The sequence below is a fragment of the Vicugna pacos genome, chromosome 9, assembly GCF_048564905.1.
Source record: "Vicugna pacos chromosome 9, VicPac4, whole genome shotgun sequence".
NCBI classification, from domain to species: Eukaryota; Metazoa; Chordata; class Mammalia; order Artiodactyla; family Camelidae; genus Vicugna; species Vicugna pacos.
Window position 1 is genome coordinate 54,429,152 of NC_132995.1, and position 13,650 is coordinate 54,442,801.

Consider the following 13,650-nt stretch of genomic DNA (forward strand, 5'->3'; position numbering starts at 1 on the left):
ACCTTCACCACGTTGTGCAACCAGTACCTCACTGACCTCTGAATCACAGTCCCCTCCTGAATCACTACACCTTGTCATCCTTCCTTGACTCTCTCATTCTCCTGTGCTTTCCACTTGTCACCAGCTGGACGTGTCCACACCATGTATGACTTTGTGACACTCACTGCCCAACATACCCTACATGGATCTTTACATGCAAAGGGGCATGGCTCCGTGAGACACTGAACAGACAGCTTCATGAAGCAGGCTTAGGAAGACATTAGGGTTTGTTGCCAGAAGAAGAAGATGACTGGGACGTAACGGAATCTTAGAAGAGTATCCCTGATACAGAGGAAGCCTTTGTTATACCATTTGTCTCCTCTTTCCACAGGACATTCCCCCCATATGTGCCAGAATTCTGCTCTGATGGCTCCTCGGGGATGTTCTCACAGAATTGCCTTTGAAACCTCTGACCACGTATCATCCAACTGTGCATTTTAACACCGTCTCTTCTATCTCTTCTTAGGGAATACGATACCCTAATTCGCTCTCAGGCACGAGAGCTGACCGAGTTACGGAGGAAATTACGGGACGGGAGAGAAGACTCTGTCCTGCTCATCCAGCAGCTGAAGGACATCCTCACCCACGATGACCTGGACAACAACCAGGGACAGGGCTTCCAAGAGCAGCTGACCAAGGGACGCAGGCTGGCAGAGCGCCTTGCCCGCAAGCTCAGCCCAGGTAACGTGGCCACAGGCTCTGATAGTGCTTGCCTCTCAGGCAAAGCTTCCTGGCTCATAAGAGACTCCTCACCTCGACTAGGAGTGTGCTGTTTCCATGTTTCATTTTGGGGAGCATGACAGGACCAGGACTGGCTGAGTGGGAGGACAGAGGAGAAATGCACAAGATAGAGGTCACAGTGTTTCAACGACCTGCTTCCCCCTGATGGACGGTGGCCTTTGGGGCAAGAGAGCATCCCCCGGGGTTAAAGCCCGGGAAGGAGGATGTGACAGGGGGTAGCTTGTGGGAGTGGAAAGTGCCCTGCGCTATGCATCAAAGTTCCCAGACTCCAGCCTGAGTGTTGCCTTTACTGACTGTGAGCGAGTGATTGATTTTCCCTATTTCAGTGTCTAGTTCCTCTTCTGTACAATGGATCAAACGGTCTGTTGATGGTGCTGCAGTGATTAATCTGGGAATCTTCATGAATCAGTTCAGAAAAAGAGAAGCCCTTCACTGTGTAGGGTTGGATTGGGCACTGAACGTTGCTGAAGTTGTGTTGGGAAATTTGTCTCAGTGCGCAATTTCCATAGAGAGAATTTCCACTGATAACACTCAGAGAGCATGTGAAGTTCCCAGGATCCGTGCACGTGGAGGCATGTGGGACAGGGTCGTTTTCCTCTTCTTTCACAAAGCAGAGGATCTCTATGAGAGCCGTGAAAGGGTGTACAGCCTGTGTCTAGGGAGAACTTTTTGGCCAGATAGATGAATGTGTTGTAGAGGTTGAGATGGGAGGTGGACACTTGTACAGTGGTATAGGGAACAAAGGCCATTTAAATGTCGACCCCATGTCAGGTAGAGGGGACGGGATTGTCATCCAGCTGTTTGGTGTCACACTGAACGATGGATCAGACATCTGGACCAGGCCAATTATTTAAAGACATTGCATTGGAACTTGAGCACAGCAGTGACTCATACAAAAATATTTATGTTCCCATGGCCATATATAACCATTCTGATTGCAGTCTGTGAATTGGGGAAAAGCTGACTGGATATTTGTGAATTTGTTCGCAGAAGTTGATGAAGATGAGGAATATAAACTGGAAGAAGAAACACTCACCCCCAGGTAACCATGAAGTCTTAGGCACCGGTAATGGGTAGGTGAGCTACGGAGAGGGTAGAAGAAAGATGAAGACATGAGGGCAAGACAGTGTCATGTAGCAGATGTGAGAAACGCAAACCTGCAGATTGCATTGATTGATTTCAATCACCCAGCATGGAAGTGGCCCTTTCACTTGGTTGTCTACTGTTCTGTGGCCCTTGTAGCTACGGCCCAAGAGAATGTACCACCTTTAGGGTTTCCTGCGCACACAGAGACTATGGATACTCTCCTAAATGAACACTAAGATGAGATAAATAAGTACTTTTACAGAGTTTTCAGTGCTTGTTAGTAAGGAAGGTAGCAATGGAATCAGCAAAGGAGGAACTCAAAAAATAAAGCACCAATGAAACTGCCTAGAAAAAAGTGTAGTTCTCGTGTGGCACCAGTAAGAGAAAGGCTTTAGAGGCCTTTCTGTTCCTAAATAGAAGGGATAATATCTCTGAGGCCCTAGAATACCTTGAGAGTTAGAATCACTTGACTACCTTATCTTAAACTGAATATGATAGAGGCAGATGGCAATAACACCTGGTGTGGCGGTTCACTTGTGCTTCGTGATCGTGATAGGACCACACTGGGATGTTTGAATCTCATTCCTCATCACATGTTGTGTGGCCAGTGCACCGAGCAACTACTGGTCTCTCCCTCTGCCACCCCCTGACAGCCACACTCTGCTTGACATCAAGAAGAATAGTTAGTTCCCTCTTTCTGAGGACTGACAACTTTCCTTTTCATGACTACATCCTATGCCCTCAATCAAAATCAGTTATGACAACATGGTGTCCGATGGACATAGCTGAATTTTCTGTCATCACTTTCCCACCTGATACAGCATTGAGCTGCAGGAGTTGGAGAAGGAGGAAGTGCTCCAGGACGGCCAGGATGAATGTGTTCTGAATCCTTCACTTCTCCAAGAAGGATCTGTCTGCAACCAGCTAGGCAGTGAAGGCAACGTTGCAGTCGGTGAAGAGAAAGTCGGCCGTGCTCCGGATGTTTCTGGTGATTGCTCCTGTGTTCCAGAGGGTGAAATTCCAACTGACCTCCCAGGTAGCCTTTCTAGTTTTGTTCCCCCACACACTGTCTACAATGAAGAAAGTTTTCTATGGAATTAGACACTAGTGGTACATGCTGGCTTAACCCGGAGAACAGGATGGATTAAGAAAGAGAGGCATTTGTGAACCAGGAAGCCTTGATTCCTTTCTAGGCCCAATTCTTACAACTGAAACCCTCGAGCCAAAGTCAGGCCATGGGACCCAAGTCAGGGGTGACAAACTTGCCCCCACTTTCGCGGAACATTCACACAAAGTGTCTGTCAGACATCGTTTGTGTGAAGTGTGTCTTCCAACCTACAGTGATCTAAGTGTTCTTTTGGACACTGTCCCTAGCCTTTCTCTGCCTTAGCAAACAGAATGGTAGCCTCCCCTATATGTTAGGTCATGTGGTGTCTCTGGTTTCACTGATGTCAGTGCAAGTCTTCATCTTCCTGTTGTTGGCTTCTCTTAGTTAAGTAGATGTTTGAAAATCAGAAAAGAACCCAGTGTTCCTGTACCTTGCTCGGACGTTTCCATGAAGTAAGGCTGGGCTCTGGCAGTCTCTCCAGCCTTGAATGCCCAGGGTTTCTGTGTAGCAGCAGATTTTCTCATGGATTTGAAGGTTTGTAGAATTCACCTGGTCTCAAGCACAAATTCCTCCATAGTATCAGCAAACCGCCTTATGTGATGGGATGAAGCAATAGTATAGAAAGTCTTCTAGAAAGCACCTGAGCTGATTTCTAGGAACTTGAAGGAAAATATTCTATGAAATCTACAGTCTCAGAAGATGGGATAGTGGGAAAAAGCTCACCCAGATCAGCCAGAGAATGTCCCCCAAGCATTTGGCAGAAGTCCTGTGTAAATCTCCTAAGACTTAAGTGTCCTGAAATACCTCTCCTAAAATATTCTGTTGTTGCACTGAGAATATTAATGTCCTTGTGCTACCTGCGTGCAGTGTGTTGGCATGTGTGAGGTGTGATTAGTTCATCGTGACCTGCTGTCTCTGAATTTCTTCCCAGACAATCAGAATGACCGTGACGAAGCAGCTGGACAAGAGCCAACGACCCCCAGGTAATTCTGAGGATTTCTGGGCTGTTGATGCCAATCTTGACACCAGAAGACCTCAGATGCAGGGAAAAGATAATGTGCTGAGTATACCTTTTTGACCCATTCACTCAACAGCCCCATATGCACTTTAAAAATGTTGTTTCTTTCCATTGTGCTAGATGTGTGTGTTTGAATTTGTGACTCTCTCCAATTTAGTCATGTGCAGTGATTTGACCAAGGTGAACTAGCCAAACTTGGGGGTCTCAGCTGTCAGGAGTCCTCCCCTGTGTGGATAAAGGCAGGGTGAGATTCACATGTGTTTTGTGCCTGTTTGGCATCAGCATGTCGATAAGCATTTGACTGCAAGTGAAGAAAACAGACAAAAAGATTCAAAAGTATCTCAAAATGTTGAGAGTACACTCCTTCAAGTTAGGAGTTAGATGTGTGTAATTCCTAAAAAAGCCCTGTTTTCTTGGGCACCACATGTATAGCTCAACACAATGTATGCTGAAAGCAGGAGCCAGGGTCGTAGTCCTCTCTGTTTCCTGGGAGTCATGCCTGTAACAGCACACACGGCGAGTCCAAGTGCTCCTTCAACAGCTGGTTGCATGGCCAGGGTTCGGAGCACCTGCTGCTCTCTCCCTCTCCCACCCCATCGTGGCCACACTCTGCTTGACATATAGGAGGATACTAATTTCCCTCTTTGGGTGGCTTTCTGTGCCCACTCGCTATGCCCCTCTTTCCAAACCAGCTAGGAGAGCTTGGTGTTCGATCCTCGTAGTTGAATTTTCTGTCATCCCTTTCCCACCTGGCACAGCGCAGAGCTAGAGGCACCTGAGAAGGAGGAGGTGCTCCTGGAGTCCCAGGATGAATGTGTTTTGAATCCTTCACTTCTCCAAGAGGGATCTGACCGCACCCAGCTAGACAGTGAAGGCAAATTTGCACTCGATGAAGAGAAAGTTGGCCGTGCTCCGGATGTTGCTGGTGATTGCTCCGATGTTCCAGAGGGTGGAATTCCAACTGACCTCCCAGGTAGCCTTTCTATTTTTGTTCCCCCACACACCGTGTAGTCTGAAGAAAGTCTTCTCTGAAGGTAGACCCTAGTGGCACATATTGCTTTAGCCCAGAAACAGGATGGATTATGGCAGACAGACATCATGTGAGCCAGGAAGCCTCGATCCCTTTCTAGGCCCAATTCTTGCATCTGTGACCCTGGAGCCAAAGTCAGGCCCTGGGACCCAAGTCAGCGGTGACAAAGTGTCCCCCGCCTTGGCAGAACATCCGGAGGAAGTGTCTCTCAGACATCGTTTGTGTGAAGTGCGTCTTCCAACCTATAGTGATCTAACTGTTCCTTTTGGACAGTGTCCCTGGCCTTTCTTTGCCCGAGCAAGCAGAGTGGTAGCCTCGCCTATATGTTAGGTCATGTGGTGTCTCTGGCTTCACTGATGTCTGTGCAAGTCTTCATCTTCCTGATGTTGGCTTCTCTTAGGTAAGTAGCTGGTTAAAACCCAGGAAAGAACCAAGTGTTCCAGTCCCTTGCTCGGATGTTTCCATGAAGTAAGGCTGGGCTCTGGCAGTCTCTCCAGCCTTGAATGCCCATGGTTTCTGTGTAGCACCAGATTTTCCCATGGATTTCAAGGTTTGTAAAATTTATCTGGTCTCAAGCAGAAATTCCTCCATAGCATCAGCAACCGCATTATGTGACAGAATTAGCCAATACTGTAAATAAAACTTCTTAGCTGATTTCTTGGACCTTTGGAAAAATACACTCTTTACTAGACAGAGTCGTAAGTTGTGGTATTTGAAGAACGCTCAAGTAGATCAGCCAGAGTACTTGAGCGAAACATGTTTCATCATTCCTGTCCAATTCTGATAAGACTCAAGTGTTGTGAAATGTCTCTCCTAAAATTTTCCTGTTGTTGCACTGAGAATATTAATGTCCTTGTGGTACCTGTGTTCACTGAGTTGGTATGTGTGATGTGTGATTTGTTTATGGTGACCTTCTGTCTCTGAATTTCTTACCAGAAAATCAGAATGAGTGTGTCGAAGCAGCTGGACAAGAGCCAATGACCCCCAGGTAATTCTTAAGAATACTGGGCTGTTACTGTGAATGTTGACACCAGAAGACGTCAGATCCAGGGAAAAGAGAATGTGCTGAATATGACTGTCTCATCCATTCACTCGACAGCCAAACATGCACTTGAGCAATGGTGTTTCTTTCCATTGTGGCAGTTGTGTGTGTTTAAATTTGTGACTCTCTCAAGTTTAGTCATGTACAGTGCTTTAAGCCAGGTCAACGAGCCAAACTTGGGGTTCCCTGTAGTCAGCTGCTGTCTTCTCTGTGGATAAAAGCAGGGTGAGATGCACATCTGTTTTGTAGCTGTTTGGTGTCAGCATCTGGATAAGTATTTGAGTGCAAGAGAAGAAAATACATTCATATTCTATAACAATGTAAGGAATTTTTGCTTGAATGCTGATTTATATTCTATATTTTCTCAAAAGATGTATTCACTTGAGCACTGCATATATAGTTCAACACAATATCTGCAAAGTGGACCCAGTATTTAGTCCTCTGTGTGTTCTGGGAGTCATGCCTGTAGCACACAGGGAGAGTCCATTTCCTCCCTCAACAGCTGGTTGTGTGGCCAGGGCTCGGAGCGCCTCTTGCTCTCTCCTCTCTCCCTCTCCCACGCCATGGCGGCCACACTCTGCCTCACATATAGGAGAGTCACTTCCCTCTTTAAGGGGCCTTCCCTCTGGCTTTCTGTGACCACTACCTATGCTTTCCTTCCATAGCAGGTGATCTGATTAGGTGTCTAACCCTCTTAGTTAAATATTCTGTCATTCCTTTCCCACCTGGCACAGCACGGACCTACAGGAGTTTGAGAAGGATGAAGTGCTCCACAAATCCCAGGATGAAGGTGTTTGGGCTCCTTCCCTTCATCAGGAAGGTTCTGACGTCTATGAGACTCACAGTGATGGAAAATTTGCATTTTATGAACAGAAAGTGATGTCTACCCTGGAGGGAGCCGGTGGTGGCCCCCATGTTAAAGAGGATGAAATTCCAAGTGACCTCCCAGGTAGTCTGCATTGTCTTTACCCCACACGATTTGTCTAGTCTATGAGAATTTGTTGACATGTATACATTATAAGCTTACATTATGTTTCGAATCAGGCCCTACTATTGCCTTCATTTGTTTCTTTATTTATTCATTTGGTTATTTGCAGTATGTTTAGTGTACAGCGTGTCAGTTTCTGGGTTACAGCATGATATTTCAGTCGTCCATATGCATACATATATTCATTTTTATATTCTTTTCCATTGTAGGTTACTACAAGATATTGAATAGAATTCCCTGTGCTATACGGAAGAAATTTGTTGTTTAACGTCCTTTATATATAATAGTTAATATTTGCACAACTGGAACTCCCAGTTTATCCCTTCTCTCACCCCCTTTCTCTCCAGCAACCATAAGTTTGTTTTGTATGTCTGGGAGTCTATTTCCGTTAGGCAGGTAACTTCATTAGTGTCTTCTTGTTTCTCGTTTATATTCCGTACATGAGTGATATCATGTGGTCCTTGTCTCTCTCTTTGTGGCTTACTTCCCTTGAACGAGCATCTCTAAATTCATCCATGTTGCTGCAAATGGCCCTATTTTATTCTTTTGTACGGCTGAGTAGTATTCCATTGTACAAATATGCCACAGACTCTTTATCCAGGTATCTGTGGATGGTCATTTAGGTTGTTTCCATGTCTTGGCGATCGTATACGGTGCTGCTATTAACATTGGGGTGCGTGTGTCTTTTCCAATTAGACTTCACTCTGGATGTATGCCCAGGATTGGAATTGCTGGATCATATGGTAAGTGTGTTTTTAGTTTTTGAGGAATCTCCAATCCTCTTTTCCTGTAATGGCTGCCCCAAACTGCATGTCCACCAATACTGTAGGAGGGTTCCCTTTTCTCCACACCCTTTCCAGCATTTAGGGTTTGTGAGCTTTTTCATAAAGGCCATTCTGACTGATGTGAGGTGATCCTTAATTGCAGTTTTGATTTGCATTTGTCTGATAATTAGCGGTATTCAACATGTTTTCATGTACCTCTTGGCCATTTGCATGTCTTCCTTGAAGAATTCCTTTTTAGGTCCTGTGCCCATTTTTGGATATGATTTTTTGGGTTTCTGTTGTTGTTGTTTTTAAGCTGTATGTGACGTTTGTATACCCTGGAAAGTCAACCGTTGTCAGTTGCATCATTTGCAACTATTTTCTCCCATTTTGTAGGTTATTGTTTTGTTTTTCTTTTGGTTCCCTTTGCTGTGCAAAAGCTTCTAGGTTTAATTACGTCCCATTTGTTAATTTTTGCTTTTTCTCATTTGCCTGGGTAGACTGCCCCAGGAAAACATTGCTAAGATTTATGTTCAAGAATAATTTGTCTATGATTTCTTCTCAGCGGTTTATAGTGTCTTGTCTTGTATTTAAGTGTTTAAGCCATTTTGATTTTATTTTTGTTTATAGTGTCCTCACGTCGTTGATATATGTGTGCCTGTCCAGTTTTCCCAACGCCGCTTGCTGAAGGGACTGTCTTTTCTCCATCGTATATTCTTGCCTCCGTTGTAGAAGATGACATGATTGTAATTCTGTGGGTTTATTTCTGGGCTCTCGATTCTGTTCCATACAATTGCCTTTAAAATAACACATTCCCTGAGTTAGTGAACATTACTCGATTCCTAGTCATGTTTGTCTCACTGGCCAATCACTAGACCAAAGGTGGTCCTACCAGACTCCCATAGAGCTCTCCAGTTGTGTCATAGGAAGTAACTTTCTGGTCTCCTAATTTTGAATGACTCTCTTATCTTGCGTTTCATGCTCTAATTTTGGTTCCTGAGCAGTGTCCTTGAGTTTCTATACCTGTCCTAGGGTGTTGGCAGTCTAGTTTATATCTTTGGAGATGTCACTTCTTTGATTGTTTGTGTCAACCCAAAAGTATCTCCTTCCATTTGTCTTATCTTATCCAGAGGCTTCAGAAACCTGAACACAAGCACCACTATCATCTTTGGTATGTTTCTCTGAAGCAAGGCAGGGTCCTGGAACGTGCAACCAAATGAATGGCCACCCTTTCTTGGGGGCACTGAAGACCGTGTTGACTTGTGTTTAGATTCTGCTCATCAGTCTAATGTCAATGGAGAATGTATCTACCCCAGTAACAGACAGCATTTCAGATGGAAAAATTCTGAATATTAGTGCAAACTTCTAAGAAATAGCTAGGCAGTCCCTCAGGATCTGTGGGTAAAAGGATGTGGTTACTGTTTGCCTAGACTCAGGACATAGTGTGGGGACATCCTGTCATATTAAGGAGACGTGTCCAGGGGCTCAAGAAGCATACCAAGTGCCTTCTTCTAAGGTTCTGTCTAGGGCCTCCCGGAATATTTCTCCCACACTACCCCGTTACCACATTGCATACGTGCATGTTGCTGTGCTAAGTTTTGCATGGTATTGATCATAGGGAAGTGGGTTTTGCCCAATGTAACTGTTCTGTGAACTCATTTACAGAAAAGCAAAATGATCAAGATGGTGTGAAAGGAGCAGAGCCAATCGTCCCCAGGTAATTTTGAATATTTTTACCCTGTTGATAAAATGTGACCTCCGCAGTTCCCTAATCCAGGACACAGCAGGAAGTGCTGAATACAACTGTATGGTCCACTTTGCCAACCAGAAATTATCTTTTTTGTAATCTTTTCTGCTTTCATTGTGCTACTTACATGGTTTCCTTTTCTAATTAACTTCTTACTTTGGTTTTCTTTTTGATACTCTGATTTTCATGCACTCATTTTTTCTCTCCTGTGTGATTGACAGAGTGAGATGCAAATCTGCTTTCTGCCTGTTTTGTGTTCGCATGTTGGCATGTGTTTGATAGCAAGAGTGTGAATAGACAGTAATAGAATTATATTCTGCCACAATAATCTTACAAAGAGGCCTTGGTAGCACGAGATTTCTGGGACACTAGGGTGCCCCCAAAGCTATATGCACTTTCTCTCTCCATGTAGCACTGAGTGCAATCGAAATGAAAGGGTGAAAGGCAATGTTACGTGGCCCTATGTTATGGGTCATGATTCTACGGTATAGAGAGAATCAGTCTCTTTCTTCATCAGCTTGTTATTTGGCCAGGGTCCTGAGCACCCACTGTCAATTCTGTCTCCTGCTCCTCTGAAAAAACACACACTGTCCCACCAGAAAAGATATTTTATCCTGCTTATTGGGTCAGCCTTCGGCTTCCTTCACCACTCAATTAAACATTCCATTGAAAGGAGAAAGGAGTCTAGATTTCTGATTGCTATTATGGTAATCTTTGGTCTCCCTACCCACTAGGCTCAGCACGGAGCTGCTGCAGGTGGTAGAGGATGACATCCCACTGCCCCCAGTGGAGGAATCCTATTTGATTTACTCAGTTCTTCGAAACCTGTCAGACTCCTTCTGGCCTTCTAGGAGCGCTGCCATCTACTCATTTGAGGGATTGGAACTCTCTTATGCTCGGGATGTCACCAGTGAGTACTTTTCTCAGTATGATAAACCTCCAACTGGACTGCCAGGTGGACTTTGTGTCTTTTGTACTTCACACCTCTGGCGGTGCTGAGCTATGGCATCCCTGTGGGCACACCCTATAGAGATATATTGAGAAGGTTTAGGTCCCAGAATTGAGTTTTAAGCACAGACATCACGTGGGTCAGGGAGCTGTGCTCTCTTTCTTATCCCAGGGCAACCATATGCTTTGGGCCTCAAAGTAGATCACTGAACCCAAAGCAAGGGTGTCAGTGTCACTCACCTCTGTGCCTTTGTACTGAGGTGCCTTTTTTCCTGATTCCCATCAAATGTCTCTTCTTACTTATAATCTTCTCATGTTCATACCCTAAAATACCCCTTGAGTTTCTATGCGTTTCAAAAGATGTTGACAGCCTTAACTACATCTCTGGATTTGTTGTTTCCCTGGGGTCACTGCTGTCATCCCCAGTGTCTGTCTCCTCTAACTTGACTGTCTTAGTGGAGCAGCAACCTGAACAGCAGGACACAAGCAGCTCTACCATCACCTTGCATGTATGTTTCCATGGAGTGCAGCTGAAGCCAGCATTTCCCCGCTCCATCGAGGGTTGATGTTTCTCTTTAGCAGAAAGCTCATTTTCATGCTAGGGTTTGTAGATTCCAACCAGTAGTCTGTTTTCAGTGTATAAATTCTGCTAAACCACCCAGCATACAGTGAGGGAAGGGCTGAATATCCCGGTATTCTTTTTAGAATGCAGATGGGCTATTCCTCAGAATCTGTGGGGAAAAGATACATTTCACTTTTGACTCAGACTTGGAAAGCGTGAGTGTGGTGAGGATCGACCTGACTGAGGAGAGACCGCCCAGTGATCAGGAAAGCAAACCCAGGCAGCTCCACGGGAGGCCACGGGAGGCCTCCTGGGATGTTCTTCTTCCATTATCCTCCCGTGCTTCTGGTGATAATTTTTCCCTGCGATAGTATTGGATACCTCCGTATTAACACGTATAGTGGGATCTGATTAATGTTTCTTGCCCTGTCTGAATTGATCCATAGACAATCATACTGTTGTTGAGGAAGAGAAAGAACAAGACTGCATACGTTCCAGGTAATTCTGAAGAATCATGGGTCTTTTGTTTCCTTTATGCTAATTAATGATTGATTGATTGATTGATTGATTGATATCAGAGTCTAGTCAGTTGACAATGTTGTGTCCATTTCTGTTCTATAGCGTAATAACGAATCATGGCTCTTAATTTAATGTTGACATATGGTGAGGTCAGATCCAGAGAAATGAGAAACTGCTGCAGATACCTCATTCTTCCATTCAGAAAACCACAGTGTGTCCCTGTAACAGTGCTGTCTGTTTTGACGGTGGTACTTTTATAAGCCCCTTTGATAATCTCCCTCAAAGAGAGTAACTGCTTTCAGTTGCTGCAGGGCTGCTTATTAGTTCCAGGATTTCTTGGCCTCCCCTCATCTCTCTTTTCATTCAAAGCAGCGTAAGATGCATATCGGCCTCTGCTTCTTTGTTCTTACCACACTGACAAGTATTTCCTAAAAAGAAATATACCTAGAAAAAGGACACTCATGTCACATCTCAGTAGTAGAGAAATGGCATTGGAGACACAGGATTATGCTGCCAGAGTCTTGTTCACTCAGCTGTTGTATGTCAATTTCAACCAGCTTCGTGCAAGGCTTCAAGCCTCCTTTGCAGTTTCTGAGTGTGTGTGTCCTCACTGTTGTGGACTGGGGTAGTTCTGTCTCCTTCGTCCGGAGCTCATTTTCTGGTCAGTGCTGGGACCACCTCCTGCTGTCTCTCCTATTCCCACTGTAAGCACACTCTGGCCCCAGATGGAGGACGATTGTTATATCTCCCTTTGTGGAGAATTTCCATTTGTTTTCTGCCACCAGTCCCTTAACGCTCCCATCAAACCCAGCTAGGACCCTGTGTTCACTCATCCGTTTTGTTTAATCATCAGTCCGCCTGACTCCACAAGGCTCCTTAGTGAGCAGCCGGTGGGAGAAGAGAATGAAGACCCACAGGACTCACTGGATGGATGTTATTTGACTAGTTCAGTTGGCCATGACCTGTCAGACTCCTGTAGGCCTTACAGAGGTGTCTCATTCCCATGGGACCAACAGGGAGTCTTCTCAGCGCTTGCTGTAGATGGTGAGTACTCCCCTGGACAGGCCAGACAGCTCCTAATGGGTCCCCAGGTATCCTCTATAGTCTTTGTAGTCAACGACCTCTATAGATTATGTGAGTCATTTCTGTAAACAAGCCCTGAGACTTGTGTTGATTTGAATCAGGCTGTTGGATTTAATTTGCAGAAGGCATCATGTGAGTAAGAGAACTTTCCTTTCCCCACGTCTCAGGATGCCTTCTGTCACCTGGACCACCTGCACCATTGTAGGCTGTTGGAATCAAAAGGCTGGAGACGGGAAGTGAGATGTGTGGGATGTGGCCCAGCCCTGCCAGGCCATGATTCAGAATGGGCAGGAGAGGCCAAAATCCCCGACACAAATGGGCTGAGGTGAATGAATGGGACACATCAATTATCCTTGGATCCGTCCTCTTTGTGGCTTCTGATCATGGCCTGTGAACAGTGTGTACAGCTGTGATACTGGCAGTGAGGCCACAGGAGATCTGCTCTTTCGCCCCATCCGCCCTGATCAGGGAGAAATGCTGTAGGCACAGCACAAACACTTGATCTTTAAAGACAACTTCAGATTTTTTGGAGGCTCTTCTCTACTTTCCAAACTAATCCTGTTGGGGATTCCTTGTGATGTTTGATGAAATATTTTGCCTTTTCCCATGCAAATGGAAAGAATTTTCAAAGCACAGTTTAATAAAACCCATTTGTTGGGAAAAGGGAGAGAAAACGAAATGATATTTAAAATAATGCTATTTTAAAATAATGCTAGATATTTTAAAATAATGCTAGAATGTGATTCAAAATAGCATTTGAGCGTGGGTTTACTGGGTTTGAAATTGTTTCACATAATAAAGTTTTTAATTTCAGAGATGTTACCCTTCACACCAATGTGAATTATCAGTAAACCTTATTAAGTATCCTGAAATCCAGTGATTAATGATGAATAGACTGCCTGGATGGAATGAGAAGGGCACAAGAGGCTGAGAGCAGTGATTCTAGGAAAAGCCCAGGAAGCTCTACAAGGTCCT

General features: G+C 44.8%; 1 protein-coding gene across 5 annotated transcripts in view; it reads left to right on the top strand.

Moving 5' to 3' along the window:
- Positions 1–13,650, top strand: part of NBPF7 (Putative neuroblastoma breakpoint family member 7) — a 105,898-nt gene that overhangs the window by 85,580 nt on the left and 6,668 nt on the right. For all 5 annotated transcript variants that reach the window (XM_072967877.1, XM_072967872.1, XM_072967875.1 and 2 more), the window contains 9 exons: positions 506–720; positions 1,771–1,822; positions 2,688–2,902; positions 3,906–3,957; positions 6,799–7,013; positions 9,482–9,533; positions 10,298–10,473; positions 11,520–11,571; positions 12,446–12,636. In XM_072967877.1, the coding sequence (XP_072823978.1) occupies positions 506–720; positions 1,771–1,822; positions 2,688–2,902; positions 3,906–3,957; positions 6,799–7,013; positions 9,482–9,533; positions 10,298–10,473; positions 11,520–11,571; positions 12,446–12,636 (1,220 nt within the window). The remainder of the gene's footprint in view (positions 1–505; positions 721–1,770; positions 1,823–2,687; positions 2,903–3,905; positions 3,958–6,798; positions 7,014–9,481; positions 9,534–10,297; positions 10,474–11,519; positions 11,572–12,445; positions 12,637–13,650) is intronic.